Consider the following 16537-nt stretch of genomic DNA (forward strand, 5'->3'; position numbering starts at 1 on the left):
ACTACTTAATCACACATATTAATTAAATAAATAGTATTGTATGGTAAACATTCAGGGATACATCTCATAATCTGAATTAGTTGAAATTATTTTACCTGTCTGTGAAAAAGCTCCATGTAGGATGTTGGAAATATTGTTACCTGTGAAGTAGAACACAGCGCTCTGAATCCTGGTATCCCACCCACTCACATGGCCAGGTCACCCAAATACTTTGAGCCTCATCTCCTTATCTGAAAAATGATAGAATAGCATCTACCTCCCAGAGTTATTGAGATGATAAAATAGTATATGTTATTAATGTTGGTTTTATTGATTTGTGGCCATTTTTTCAATGAAGTAAAATAACTTTTACATGAAATATAGATTTAAATGATTATATAGGTACCTGCATAATTGCATTGATTTTATAACTTGATCTGCAAAATCTCAAATATCTGCCGTCAGACCCCTTATACAGAAGTTTGCAGTCTCAGTTTGAGTACACTATGTGCATTTAAAGAATGTTTATTGAACACATGGATGATGGGGAATGACAGAAAAGTATTTGAGAAACATCCAATAGTGCAAGTAGTTCAAGGGACCTGGGTGGTAATGTTTTCTAGCCAGGAAAAAAGCATTTCAATTTTCTTTACTAAATGGGTTTTCTTTTTTCATTATTCCACATAGAGATGGGGGCTGAAATTTTAAAGTAATTCTTTTAAGAAGTTGTATACCTTACGGCTTGAGAAAAGGATACTTCCTTTTAGGAGTTTGGGAAGAGTTGCAGTCTTGCCCTGTTTTCCATTGAATTAAGTGGGAACTTGAGGCTCTCTTCAGTAATGGCAGTGACAGGCAATAGGAAACCATGGTAACCTACAATGAGAAGCAGCTTGTCCCAAGGTGACTGTGGTGGTTGACCTTGATGTTTTCACCTACTCCCAAGACCATGCATACTTGCTTCTCTCTGGCATACTGGTAAGCTTTCCACTGGGGAGCTAAGCGGTTTTGACATTAATTCTCCGTGTCCCAGAATTTACACTTCAGTGGGTTGTGTCAACTAGCAGAGCTTTCTCTACAGTCAGCCTTAGACTTTCCTATGGCAGTTATTTATTTTAGAAATTTAAAGTTCTTATAGTAGTTATTTGTTTTTAGGTTGAGGAATCATATATTAATTAAATGTCATTATTCCACCTGTATGCCTCTAGTCAGTTAACAGATTTTGAATTTTAGAGTATTTTGTCAATGTCTGCACTTAACTTTCAATAAAACCTACATTTTGGTGTAGATAACAAGCATGAATTCTTTCTAAATAATTTATTGTTATGACATTATGTTTCTGTAGTATTTCATATGCATTTGTGTTTCCGGAGTTAAACTAAATTTTATATTTAGAGGACGGGTTTCTTTAGTCTAATGATTTTTCCACTAGACAATTGATTCTCAAGTCTATGGACAATACTTTGTTATCCTGTGTTCCTTGATACTTAACCACACTCAGTAAACATTTTACTAAATGAATTAACAAATATACGAACATGTGCACACACACTGTTCCTGGAGGGCAGGGATCTTCTTTTTTTATCTTTACTCCAATCCGAAGATGAAATACACATATGCAAACAGCCAGGTCTAGTAGATTTTATCCAGTTCTGTATTATAGGAGAGGTATGACAAACATCACATGGTTACTTTGACACAACAGCTCCTTTATATGGGTTTTCTTCCCATCTCTTTTATAATCATTCTATTGTCTCATTCATTCATTTTCTCATTCATTTGCTCAAAATCATTTCATTTTCTCAACTCAGAGAATGACTACTATTCATTGTCGGCAAAGTGATTCAGTTTTTTAACCTGCCATTTCGGACGTTCATTTTTCTCCTCTTCTGTGAGCTAGTTGATGACTATATTGTAAAATTGTTTCTGCCCAGCTTAAGCATATTGCACTCTTTAAATTAGTCATGCTTCCATCATAGCATGGAAGACTGAATTGATTGTATATTACTGTTACCATGGTGATGTCCTACAGCTGGAGTTTATAAATAGTGGCATGCTGGACATATAGCATGTATTTTTATTACTTGTTTTATACCACACATTTTAATAATGACAATCTTTACAGAAGCAAATAGAACATGTAAGTCTATCAAACATTAAGTCAACTGTGTTCCTAAATAGAAAGTATTTTTATGATTTTTACTAGAAGATGTTTTAGATTTGGCTCGAATTTATATCATAGCTTGAATTTTTGAGCTGTCAGATTTCCAGGATAATTGGAGTGGACCTGATGCCTCTGCAGAAGGCCAGGTGTAGTTGGTAAGAAGTCACAGTCTTCTAACTTCAGTAATATTTGAGCTAGGAAGAGGTATTCTTGCTACACAGAGATTTGCTTCATTTTCTTAAATGTGTAAAAAAGTCTTACATCAGCAATTATGTTGATGAAATATGTCACCAAGTACATAAAATTAAATGCAAAATAAACAATTTGCATAAAAATGTGTCTGTGAACTGATCTAGTGAATGCACCTAGACTAATTCCTATGGCCTTAAACATTACATTTTCTTAAAACAATATTTAAAATTTAATAAATGACTGACTACATTAGAATAAATGCAGATATGATCAGAGATTAAGGGAATTATTATTATTATATATATTTGTTTTAGATTCTCCTGATGTTTCCTTCATCAATTTAAATGTCTGTTAATGAAAACTATATCAACTAATTATTGCTTTTTGTAATAATAATATGCGAAAAAAGACTTCATAATAATAATATGTGAAAAAAGATTTCCTGATCCTGAAGAAAGGGTTATGTATGCAAATCACAGTGCTTTTTTAGTATTTTTTAGGTATTGCCTTTTTGTTTTTTTATTTAGTTCCCAGCCAGAGTGTGAGAGTCCATGTTGGCACAGTAAGGGCAATTAAACAAAAGTGAAATACAGAATTAAAAATAAACAGAATGTAGAATATTTCCCTCAACTGGCAACATTTATACCTCCCAAGGGTATTCAGAAATATATAGAGTTTTTTTTTTTTCCTGGTTTCCATAATTATGTAAGGGTGTCCGAACTGGTACTGAGTGGGCAGGGCTAACTTGTCTTGGTTCCACAGTGTCGGGTTCCTCACCTGTGCCTTGCTGCACTCCTTAGTGCAGTAAGAGGCACAGGTTCATGGTTTGTTATTTAATTGTTGTTTAATCTGTTTCCTGTGCAAAATAGTGGTATTTCCATATTAATGAACAAAAGAAACTACTACCTCATCCAGCTGCTATGTGATGTTTTAGATGAGCTTGAATACCTTCATAAATGACTTGAATATGTAGCATATTAGGAGAAGCAGGTGCTTCAGCTCATACTAAGTCTGAATCTACCTCCTCTAGCCCAACTGTAAGTGTCTTTTAAGAATATCTTGTGCCTTGGGCTTTTTTTCACTCATAGAGCCTCACATAGTGCCTAACACACAGTAGGCCCTTAAGAAGGTTTTTTTTTTTTTTTTTTTTTCTGCTGAATAATCAGTGGTGCCCACTGTTCTGTACTGTTTTACAGTAGAGCTAGAATCCTAGAATCCTGGAATCCTACTACATAAATTCTTGTCTGCCTTTGCTACTTAGTATCCATGTGCCTTGCATTTTGGAATTCCCTTTGTACATTGGGTACCTAACTATGAAAGCCTGTCTCTCAGAGTTGAGATTAAACGAGTTAATACAGATAAAGCCAGGTGAAGAGTGCTGGCCCATGGTAAGTAAGTATTTGTTATTATTCACATTGTATTTTCATAGATTTAAAACACCTAAAATGGCAAGTGCAGTAGTGCTTGCCATCCATCTTAGTGACTTGAGGTCTGAAGCAGGGGGATGCAAGTTTGAGGCCAGTGTAGCAGCTTAGTGAAGCACTAAGCAACTTGGTGAGACCCTGTCTCAAAATAAAAACTGAAAAGGGCTGTGGATGTAGCACCTTTAGGTTCAATCCCCAGTACTAATCAATCAATCATTCATATAGAGCTCCTAAAATACTGTGGTATTCAGAATTCAATATAAGTATATTTTGAGACATCCGTGGAGGTTTTTATATTAGATACTCCTACCTTTCTTTTTACTGGGGAATAATTAGACACCAAAACATTGCTGTTTAGCAAGCAGTTGTTTACTTTTCTTTAATATACTACTATACATAGTTTAATTGCATGACCACATTAAAATAATTTATTGCTAAGCCATGTTTCATGTTTGAGAGTCAGAAAGTGCAAAGTTGCCTATATGTCAGCTGATATTTTCAGTATTTAATAATATGTTAGTTTATGGTATCCTTATTTTCTATATTAATAAGTGAATAAAATGATTAAATATTCTCTAAAATAGGAAGAAGAACTACACTAACCAAATAGTAATATTTGTTGTTTAAACCAGCTTTACCTGGTGTATTGGGAGCAACAATGATTTCACATGAAGACATTTTTTCTGTAACTGAAATTTATACCTTTAATATTCAGAATGTTCTTATTTCTCAGCCATTTTTATGGAAATATTTCTGAATTATATGTTACCCTTCCCTGCCTTTTCAAAATTGCTTATGCAGCTGAGTGAACCAAAGGACATATGAAGCCTTTACAAACACCAAAGACATATTTCGAGGTCCTTCAGAGAAGAAGTGTCGCCCTTGTGTAGTTATAGTGTTTATTATTTTAATAGGGTGGTGCCCTTGGGGTTACTACCATGGGTGAGAATGTTTTATTTGAAAGTAGAACCTCTTGGAAATTTTGGTAACTACCCTCCTGTCAAACATCAAAGAGAAGTGACTTCTTAGCTGGGTGTGGTGCCGTACTCCTGTAATCCCAGCAATTTGGGAGGCTGAGGCAGGAGAACAGCAAGTTTGAGACTACCCTCAGCAACCTAGTAAGACCCTAAGCAACTTAGTGAGACCCATCTCTAAATAAAAGATAAAAGGCCTGAGGATGTAGCCTAGTGGTAATGTAAAGTGCCCCTACATTCAATCCCCAGTTTCAAAGAAAAAAAGAAAGAAAAGTATTCACATCTTACTCATAGTATTTCTCTCTTTCTCATGTGTTAGTTTCTGTTTTCCTTTTCTTTATTACTTCTAATTTGTAGTATTTGAAAATTTCCAGAAGTTACTAATGGAACACAGATATTAGTTCATCTTTGTTTTACACACAATCAGATATTCATATTCTTTAATTAGGTAGCATAGTGGCTTCATTTTCTTCCTGTAGGAAGAAATGCAACAGAATTTTCCCATATTTAGGATTTCTCCGTTTCATTCTAAGTTTCTCTCTCCCTAAATTCTTATAGATTGAAACTGGAAGGACAATTGTGGATAAGCAGGATAATTGTACTGCTTTTAAACCACATTTCTTATACAACCTTTTGTTTATATAAAAGGGACCAGTGTTACAGGTATTCCACAATAGATTACATCAGACATTTATACTTGAACTATAAACTACACATGGTGTGTGACCATAGGCACGGATGTTGCAACAGTGTGTAGTTTCTGAATAATATTCTCTGTGGGTTATTTTAAATAAGTAATATGAGAAAGTAAGAAACAAGATAATGGTTAGCAGCAAAGAAAATAGAGTGTTTTCTTGCATGTGATAAAAATTTTATCAGTGTCCTTTCATTAATTTTCATGCATTTAGGGAAAACATTGACTCTCTCAGTCCTTCACACCCTCCTTATTATAACACATATATCTACCTTGTTCAGATACGAAAATTCATTAAGTAAAAATCTTGCTGGAAGTATTATAAAATTGACTGATTATCTCTGGGACTGTCAGAATTCTTACCTTATTAGTAATTGGAGAGGTTTCTTTCTGTCCTGTTTTTATAATAGCCTGACTAGGCTTGAAGTTTCTTACCAAATGTTTTGCCATTTCCATAATAATGGATCTTAATAAAGTTTTTGTTTTTTTTAAATCATCCTTTAAAGGTGTGGGTAAAATGAAGAGTGACTAAATTAGAAGGAATCTTGGAATTTTATTCATAATTGCTGAGGGTACTATGATGGGCTTTTGACTACTTTACATCTTGGGCTTTTCTGTCAGGATTTTATGTTAAAATTGAAAATGCAGAGCCTTTATCTGTTATAGTAGTCATTAGCATCACATTCTAAATGCTAAAGGATTTTGTAAATTTTGTCAGAGAAAGAAATAACAGAATATTTTTTTTACTTCTTCTGTCAGCAGAGAGCTGGGGAAATTTGGTAGGTATGTAGATATAAAACAATTCAGTGTAGCCTTTAAATTTCTAGAGTACCCAGATCCCAATTTGTGAAAGGTGTATTCAGCAGCCACCTGTACTGAAGAACTTCGGAGGAATTACTAGTTAGATATGCTGGTGTGATGATGCTATGGACAGAAATCAAGGCAGGCCAGCCTTTGGATTTTGAAAAACAAATTGAAACTAAAAAGATAATTTATTCTAAAGTTCTAAAAGCATGTGTACTACTATGGAAAAAAATTAGAATTATCTAAAAATAAAGATAAGGAAATGGAATTATACTCAGTGTTTTCCCTAAATGCATGGAAAAAAAGAAAAATTTAATGATTTTGAATAGTGTGCAGTACATTCTGTGTAATTAATTCAGTGTCCATAACCTATTTTATGCTTTATTAATAAGTTAATTACTTCATTTTTTTCTTATATTTCTTGTTCTATATTCAAAAAGTTCTATGATTCTTTCTGTAAACTATATATGCTTAAAGATTTCTTTGTAAAACTACTCTATGAAAGTGGAAAGTTGAGAACACAGAAATGTTTTTACCAGGAGAATGGTCATGTAAATGCCAGTACATCTATATGATGTGCTCTTTAAAATCTGTTCATGAAGAATATTTAATGGCAGCTAAAATTCTTTTGGTGGACTGTGAACCAATGTAGAATGAATGGGGGTTAGTAACAATCATCAATAGCTATGTTTTTAAAAAATATTTTTATATTTTCCTATAATTCTAAAATTTTCTATGGTGAAAGTATATTCTTTATATTGAATAAAGTAAAAGGTAAATAAGAAGAAATTGAAGACACAAAGGGGATTTCAAAACAACTTTAACCCACAATAGCAAACAGTTTGCCAAGATATATGACCCCAAATTTAGGAACCTATTCCTAAACTACTGTTCCTTCTGTAATTTGCTCTTTCTATTTTTAAGACACTCTAAGAAAAAAATAAAAGAAAAATTTGTACTTAAGTCAATTTTAAGTTACTTTGTCTAGTGTCACTGTTAGTAACAGCAAATGATAAAGCACTTGTGTATGGCTTTTGAATGCATTATAAGACTATTTTTTTTTTTTTTTAGTTGTTTGGGTTTGTTAGTATTACTTTGTTTAGGTCTGAAAGAATAATTGTCTGGGACAAAATAAAAATAACAAGGTTGGGATATACTATTTAAAGATGTCTCTGATGGAATTATTTTTTAGTAGTGAAGATGAGTAAGCTGTGCCTAGAATTTTGGAAGTATTTTAAGAGATTGAATTTTCGTTCCTTCCACATCAAAATAGTATTTCTAACTATATTGTCAAAATAGAAAAATATTTTTCATTTTCCAATCAAGAGGGTCCATATCAACAAAATCCTAGCTGTGATTAATCAGAATTTAAATAAACACTTTACTATTATTCAACCCAAGTTGTTTTATGCTTATGTATGAAGTATGCATTTTTATACAGAAGGGAGATAGTGATTAAAAGGCATACTAGACTAAGTTAGCCTGGTTCACAGCCTGTGAATTTAATACTTGCCAGGAGATGATTCCATGCTTGTTGGCTATTATTATTTTCCCCAAACAATTCCATTATCACTTATGGGAAGCAGAGAATGATAAATGCTCTAGTGATCTGAAAATGCAGATTAGAATTGTGGAAGAATAAGATTAGAGGAATTGGTTGGGGGCGGGGGAGGGGGCCAGGGAGTCATTTTAGGGAATGATATAAAGTGCTAGAGTAAGGGGTGGCCACATCCCTTTGTCAGGTCTCAGCTTTAGAGTCATTTGTTTTACCTGATGACTACAGGTGCTGGGGAAATTCTGTTACACTACAACTGAAATCCTTTAAAATGCCAAAAAGAAAAAGAAAATGCAAATACAGAGACAGTGTTGGAGTTTAAGGGAGAAAAATGTGTATTTTGTTTCTCCTTGAGGGAAACAGGGCAAACTTTTTATTCTTTAAAATAAGCGAATATATTTGGATGTAATGAGTATTTAATATTCATGAAACTTAATGATATGGGCTGGGTTGTTTGACATTGTGCCCAGTGTCTTTTCTTCTAAGACTTTCAAACAGGAAAAAGAAAAATATAATTTCGGATTACTCAAGTATATTAAAGTGAGCCTTCATATGAAAATCATCTACTATCTATTTCAGTTTTGGGTTTGTTTTGTTTTATTTTGCTTTGTTTTTGGTTCTGGGGATTGTACCTGGGGTGCTTGCTTAATCACTGAGCCTCATCTTGAGCCCTTTTTATTTTATTTATTTATTTTTTTAATTTTTGAGACAGTGTCTCACTGAATTGGCTAAGGCCTCATAAAATTGGTGAGGCAAGCTTTGAACTCAGGATCCTCCTGCCTCAGCCTCCTGAACTGAGTCACTGGGATTACAGATGCGCACTTCTGGGCCTGACCTGTTTTCAGATTTTCACAGGACTTGAATTTTACCAACAATATAAATCATTGCAAAGGTTTGGTTATCCTAATTGTAGAATTGTTCATAGAAACAGCAAAAAGTTCAGCAAAGAATAATGCATTACCATCCAAAGGTTATAGTTAAATTATCTACTTTTACATGGAAATTTTACTATAATTTAGAAGAACTCAGGAAAATTAATGTTATGGGGAATTTAGTCTATATAATCAATAAAGATGAAACAGTTATTGTTCCTTCACATAATAATATTTTTTTCATAAACTCTTTCTAACTAAACCCACTGAGGAGAACAGTAAATAATCACCTACAGAACACAATATAAATGGTGCTAAGCAAGCTCTGTTTCTAATTACATTTACAAAGCTGCAGAGAATCCGCTTGTCTTTAAGTATCCAAAAGTTCAAGTTTATTACTTTGCCGCACACATTGGTTCAGATATGTGTTCTGAGGATTTTCATTATGCCCTTTCAGTATCTAACAAGCTGTTCACCCATTTCAAATCAAGTCTATCCAATTATTTAAACAAGCTAAGAGTATAGTTAACTGCTTAAACATTAGTTAGTAATTAATCCAGTCTAGGACTAAAGTCAGATTCTAAAGGTGGTGATGGGCTGTTGACTCTGTCAGAATTATGTGTCCTTTTTTAGGTAATGAAGGAAGTGGGAAATATTTGCAGAGGAAAAAATGCCTAGAGGAGCATAGATCCTATTTGGCAATCTTTGCAGTGTGTGCAACTAGCACTGAAAAAATGTCTGGAAGTCACTAAATGAATGAAGTCATACACATCCCCTGTGTGTGTGTAGTGGGGGGTGGGGATATTGTTTGAGCTAGGAACTGTGTGAATTGCTTTTCTTTTTATTCTTCTTTTTAAAGGACAGTAGCAAGATCATCAAAGTATTTTTAATCAGAGAGCAGTTTTGCTAGTTCTAAGAATACATAATAAAAATGGTGGGTCTTGATCTGCAGTGCTACAGTTCTGTGATGTAAATAGTTTTAAGTCATAAATGCTTTCTGTTCTTTTTATGATTATTTCAGAATTGATTTTGTTCCAGAAGTTCTGAATTTGTAATCACGTGAGGCCCTGTGACTTTTTGGGTAGAATTATCCTTTTATTGAGATCTCTAGCTGCTTTAAAATCAGTTTATGATTATGGAGAGTCTGCTTTTTCCTTTTTCAGTTTAGTAATAATGGGAAAAAATTATACTTACCCCAGTGAGCCAAAAGGTAGATGAAGAAGAATCGTGAAATTACCAAGAAGAAAAGTTTCTTAAAATTGTCATGCAAGGGCTAGGGCACTTGCCTACATCTGCAAATCCCTGGATTCAGTCCTTAGCACCATATACACACAAAAAAAAATTCATATAAAATTAAGTCAAATTTTATTGAACTAGTTTAAGTTATTTTGCACAAAATGAGAAAGATAGAATGTTTTCAGTTTAGCAAATGTCATGACAATTTTCAGGCATATCTGAGGCATGGTCAGGAAGCTTCTGCTTAGCCACTCAGATTTATTTTATTTTACTTTTCTTTTTAAATTTTTTAATTGACATAATATTTGTGTATATTTATGGAGTATAGTATGGTAATTTGATATATGTACTTTAATGTATAATTAATAAATCATTTCCATATCCTCATTTATAATTTTTGCAATTATATAATTTCTGAAAACTCGGAACTCTTCTACTTACTTAAAAATGCATAATAAATTATTGTACTCTATAATTGCCCTACTGTGCTATAGCACACTAATTCCTCCTGTCAACTGTATTTTGTTGCCCATTATCTAAAGTCTCACAATCCTTCCTCCTATCACACCCTTCCTAGAGCTTCTAGTAACCACTGCTATACCGTCTCCTTATATGGGGTGAACATTTTAGCTTCTACCTATAAGTGAGATATACAGTGTTTTCCTTTTTGTGCCTGATTTATTTCATTTACATAACGTTCCATCCATGTTGCCACAAATGATGTGATATTATTCCTTATTATGGTTGAATAATATTCCATTACATATGTACACATTTTCTTTATCTGTTCTTACATTGATAGATACATTGTTTTATTCTGTATCATGATTATTATGAAGTATGCATCAATAAATATAGGCATGCAGGTATCTCTGATAATGATTTCATTTTCTTTGGATATATATAGCCTATAGCCACTCACATTTATTTTTTAAAAGCCTATCCAAAGGGAGGCATAACTCCTCACTAATTAAATTTCAGCTGGTTTTTGACTTCCTTGAAAGCATTATAGGAAGGAAGAGAAAAAGAAACTTGACACTTTGACAAACTGTTGAGTTTTGCTATTGATAAACTATATATCAGGCAAGTAATCAAGGTGAACATCAGCAGTGATGGATCATGTTCATATTATAGACCCTTTGATATGAGATGGTCAAGATGACACTTTCCTTCTGTGGTCCTCTTCCCAAAAATTTATAACCCCAGGCTAATCATTAAAACATCTGACAAATCCCAATTAAGGAGCATTATAAAATATCTGACCAATACTTCATAAAACTCTCGTTCATCAAGACAAATGAGTGTCAATAAACTGTTAGAGCCAAGAGGAAATTTAGGGGGCATGATGACTAAAACTAATGTAGAACTCCAGTTGTGATACTGGGGCAGACAAAGGACCTTGGGTGAAAACTACGAAAATGTGAATAAATTATAAATTTTAATTCATTAATCAAAAGTTTTACACAATGTAACTTCATGTGGATATAAACACAGTTCTATTGTTCCATCTCAGTTAGGTAAGGATAGAATAGCTAACTCTTCCTCAGTGTTGCTGGAGTTCAAACTAAATGATTAGGTATTGACATTAACTACTTTATAAACGTAAGAAAAGTTAGTAGGAAAATGGCTGAAGGGCAAGCTTAAGACTGTAAAGAACAGCATTCAGAAGGAGATGAATATCAAAGCATATTAAGATTAATATAGTAGATTACAAAATTAAGCCTACATCTTCGAAGAGTCAGTAACATAGCCTTGAAAGGGAAACCCCCTGATTTTATCAAAACAGAATATTGTTTATTCTAGTATAGTTATTTGATTAACTATAATGGCTTTTATGTTAAATAGCAATCTGATGATATGAATTAAAGCAGACACAAAGATGAACCAGTTCTTCCAAAATAGAAAAAGTCCTTGCTATTGGATTTAAAACAAACAAACAAAAAAAAAATTTGTAGCTGTAGATCAACAGAATGACTTTATTTTATTTGTTTATTTTTTATGTGGTAGTGATCAAACCCAGGGTTTTAGGTGTTAGGCAAGTGCTCTGCCTCTGAGCTATAGCAGTTTTTCTCACCTGACAAATGGAAAACTTATAATAGCATAAAATCTTACCAACTTTTGGCAGAAATATAGACTTTTTTTAGATTTCATTAATTGTTTAAAAAATTAACTTGGAAGATTTCTTTTTTATGTGAAGGTTTAAGAAAAAAAATTATCTGGACATAAACCTATTTATTTTAAGCATAATGTTATTTTTAAACCCCACCCAATTTAACTGGTTTGCAGTAATACAGACTTTATACTGGACACATTTCATATGCAACAAAGCAATTCCTAACTTTTAGAATGTACGAAGTTTTAAGAAGATTTTATAATCTGGATAACCAAGAATGATAGCATTAGTTCATTGTGTATTTTCATCTCCTCAATATGTAGACCAATTTCTTGAAGAATTTTTGAACCTGATTGCAAAGACTTCTGCTCTTCTTCCTAGGTACTTTGCAATGCATAGAAGAAACTTATCAATCTATTCTTTCACAATATTAACCTTAAGGGATAATGGGAGCTCCCCCATCCATTATTCAAAGTTTATTTTAAGAAACGCTCAATAGCAGACACCTTATTCAAAGAGAACTTCTCCTTAATAACCAGAAAGCTTACACTCTGCATGTGGAAGAAATGGCACCATCTTTCTCATTTTCTTTTCTAGTGCACTGACAGGCAGAACTCACCAGTCACATCACCAGGATCCTCTCCCCTTGCACAGAGAAGAAAGCCTCACTCGGACCCTCTCCAGATCCCCCATCTCAACCTGCCACCAGTGCCTCCTCGCCTGGACCTAATTCAGAAAGGCATAGTACGTTCTCCCTGTGGTAGTCCAACTGGTTCACCAAAGGTAAACCTATTTCATTAGAAACAGAGATAACAATTCTATGTGACAATTATTAATCGCTTAGGTTCTTTTAAATACATTACTCATATTTCTTGTGTTTTTAATTGTTTATGGACAACTTTGATGGGCTTCTCATTTTGTTTATGGTGAGCCCATTATATTCCTTGCTTTGTTACCATAAAAGTTACATAATTATTCAGAGAGAGCACACGACTGTAGCCCCCTGATTTGCTAAAATAAATAGCACTGTAAGTATAGTTATTCTGTAAAATGGATTTAAAAGGTCATTATAGGCATTAAAATAATTTGCATGCTGTTATCAAATGATATTTTATACTCATTTTCATAATGTCATGACAAGAAAAATGTGATGGGAGTATATTTGCATAAGGGCTTAAGGTGTGATAAATTATCACCCATGTTTCAAGGTGACTCAGAAGAGAGAATTATATGTACATTTTATACCCAGAGGAATTAATTACAACAAATTACAATATTTGCAAAGTAATTACATTACTGTTTAATATTAAAGGCATAATTCTAACTCTGTAAATTTAAACCTACTGTCTATTTTAGTTTTATGTGGATTCTTTTTTTTTCTAAATTTGATACTAAGGACATATTTTACTTTATTAATTGTAAGATTTAAAAACTAATTCCATTTAGTAATATGCTTTATAATCCAAAATTAGTAGGATGTGCAATAATTTTAGCAGTATTTGCTTTTCCTGAATTATAGTTAATTTGGTTTAAAGCTTATATGAAGACCTATTTAGGATGTGACTTAGGATTATGTAAACATATAACATTATTTTTTTACTGATCTCTCCTAATATTAAAGCACAAACTATTCATTAGATGAACCACATAAATAAAAATCAGATACTATGAAAGACACGGAATATGCTTATAGGTAATTCCATTTAAAATGAGATTGATTTATTTTTCCATTTCAAGAGTCCATGAAAAATTCAAGCACTTCTATAAAAATGCTGCTCTATTATTTGTGATATTTTTCTATTCCCATAATAACTGGTTAAGCAAGAACCAGAATATATTTGCCATGTCAATTCTACTGTATTGTAATAATGAAAACAAAAATTCAAAATAAGTAAAATAATCTCAATGAATTTTGTGGATTCTTTGTGTGTCTCTGCTGAATCCTAGAAATGTCCAAAAAAATGAATTATTGATATGATATTGTAATGTCAATCAAAGTGATGATTTTGATCTTTCTGTATTTTCTATAACATAACATTTGCATTTACATTCTCATTTCTTCAAAAACTCCTAATGAAATGTATTTATGTAAGTTTTCCATTTTTTATTATTTATTTTTTAGTTGTAGTTGGACAAAATACCTTTATTTTGTTTATTTATTTTTATGTGGTGCTGATGATCAAACCCAGGGCCTTGCATGTGCTAGGTGAGCACTCTACTGCTGAGCCACAAACCCAGCCCCAAGTTTTCCATTTTTAAAATTTTTATTAACAAATGACAAAAAGAAACGACTTAGATGTCTATCTAATATTGTTTCTTATAGTTTAGAAAACAAATACAATAAAATAGTAGTCTGGAAGTCATTTCATTTTCTGGTACAATTTTTTAGTTGTCTTTTTCTCTTGTGTCTCTTTAGTCTTCTCCTTGCATGGTGAGAAAACAAGACAAACCACTCCCAGCACCACCTCCTCCCTTAAGAGATCCTCCTCCTCCTCCACCTGAAAGGCCTCCCCCCATCCCACCTGACAACAGACTGAGTCGACACTTCCACCAGGTGGAAGGTGTGCCTTCCAGGGACCAGCCAATGCCTCTTGAAGCCTGGTGCCCTCGGGATATGTTTGGGACTAACCAGTTGGTGGGATGTCGGATCCTGGGCGATGGCTCTCCAAAGCCTGGAATCACAGCAAGTTCACACACAAATGGAAGGCACAGTAGAATGGGCTCTGACCCTGTGCTCATGCGGAAACACAGACGCCATGACTTGCCTTTAGAAGGAGCCAAGGTAAGAAATATGCAACGTAGCAGCTAAGCATCTACCAACGGGTGGTAGTAGAACTTCAGGTTGTGTTTTTCAGGAGGTGGGAGTTTTTTTTTTTTTTTTTTTTTCCTTCCTAATGTGGACTTTCTTTCAAGTCTTTAATTATCTCCAAGTTATAAATAATTAGAAGCTCATTAAAACTATAACTTAAACGAAGTCAGTAAGAAGGTTTTAAGTAATGATTTAATTTTAGTATGGAGACGCTAGACAATTTGCCAGAGATTTTTTTCACCTTTCCTTATTTCATCTGCCAAAATTTCTCCCATTAATAACTTGGTGGTGGTACACTCAGCACTCAATTGTATTTTTTTAAACTCTCCCTGTTCTTTCAAAGTTAAAAAAAAAATTATACAATTTTATACACATGCATCATAAATCAGCCATTAGAATTTGTTATATAGAACATTACACTTTAGGCAGCTGGGTAAAATGAACTTTTCACTTAATTTAAAATTATGAAACCCAGTTCACTTACAAAAATAAGCTGTTTCCCCATAAAACTGAAAGAGTTTCTCATACTTGTTGAGTTTTCTCTTGAGTATCTTAAGGTATCTTTACACTTATCATTTACATGTACAGGAAAGAATTTAATTGTTCAGAGACCTGAAGAGGCAGCAACAGAAGTCAAGAGTATAGAATTCTTCATAGTCCCTTGGTGAACCTGAACTTAATGATTACTTTTATTTACTTCCTCTCTAAGATCTGATCATTGCCATCTGTGTCCACTGGAAGAAGATTTGCCTCTTTTGAAATGTATAATATTAAAGTGACCCTATCTCCCTTAATTGTAAATGGTTGTTTTAGGGTATGTAATCTATTTCTTTAAAGTAATTTTTTAAAGTTGATGAATTCATCATTGGTGAGTTCATCTTATATTCAGGAAACAAGGAATAAGTGTGAGATATGACATGTATTCAGTTCTTTGGGGTTGTGTGTGTGTGTTGGTACAGTGATAATGCAAACTGCTTATAACACTATATCAGTGGTATTCTAGGGCAGCCAGGATAGAAGAATCAAAACTCTCAGGTGCACATTCTAAACAAAAGGAATGGAGTAGTGGTGGTTTCCTGTGCCTCTGCCAGTGACTCAGCTTGGTACTGGTATTCCCTACTAAGAATATGAGCATTTCTAAAGGTTTCCTGGAGGTCACATAAATGTAATGCAAGCGTTAAAAGAAAGCACTCAGAAAAGCAATTTGATAACCCTCTTTGAATATAGAGAACCTATACTCAAAAAAATTTCTCCACTTAAGAGTCCTAGCTGGAGGTACTTGCTGTTATTTTTTAAAAATTTTCTGCCTTAGCCTCTGTTCATTCATACATAATCACACTAGTCTTGAGAAGAGAGTTGGAACAAGCTTTAATGTGAATAAACTGGTCATACTTCAGCAGCATGTTATAATGTATTTTCTGAGTGGACTTCAGAAACACTTAAAATATAATAATTATCATAGCCAATTCATTGAAGACCTCTTGTTTCAGGGTTCTTTCAGAAAATATGTTATATTGTTTTAATGCTAATATAAAGCTGCCCTTGTAAGCCCTACAATACTGGCTGTTAATATTTTATGAGATGTTATAGTTTCAAAAATTGGGGTGCAATTTCTCAGATTACAGATATGAAATTTATTTTATTAACTATAGGTATGAAAGATAAAATAGTGATTTCACTTATAAAGATTTCTTTCAGTGATTTTCTGAATTTTCATCTTCTGA

At 33.2% G+C, this 16537-nt stretch overlaps 1 protein-coding gene across 5 annotated transcripts in view; it reads left to right on the forward strand.

Annotated features, from left to right (window-relative positions):
- The window catches only part of Cblb (Cbl proto-oncogene B), a 203276-nt gene that overhangs the window by 141471 nt on the left and 45268 nt on the right, over window positions 1-16537 (forward strand). For all 5 annotated transcript variants that reach the window (XM_015478558.2, XM_015478561.2, XM_015478560.2 and 2 more), the window contains exons 11-12: window positions 12602-12787; window positions 14421-14786. In XM_015478558.2, the coding sequence (XP_015334044.1) occupies window positions 12602-12787; window positions 14421-14786 (552 nt within the window). The remainder of the gene's footprint in view (window positions 1-12601; window positions 12788-14420; window positions 14787-16537) is intronic.

The sequence above is a fragment of the Marmota marmota genome, unplaced genomic scaffold (assembly GCF_001458135.2).
Source record: "Marmota marmota marmota unplaced genomic scaffold, marMar, whole genome shotgun sequence".
NCBI lineage: Eukaryota > Metazoa > Chordata > Mammalia > Rodentia > Sciuridae > Marmota > Marmota marmota.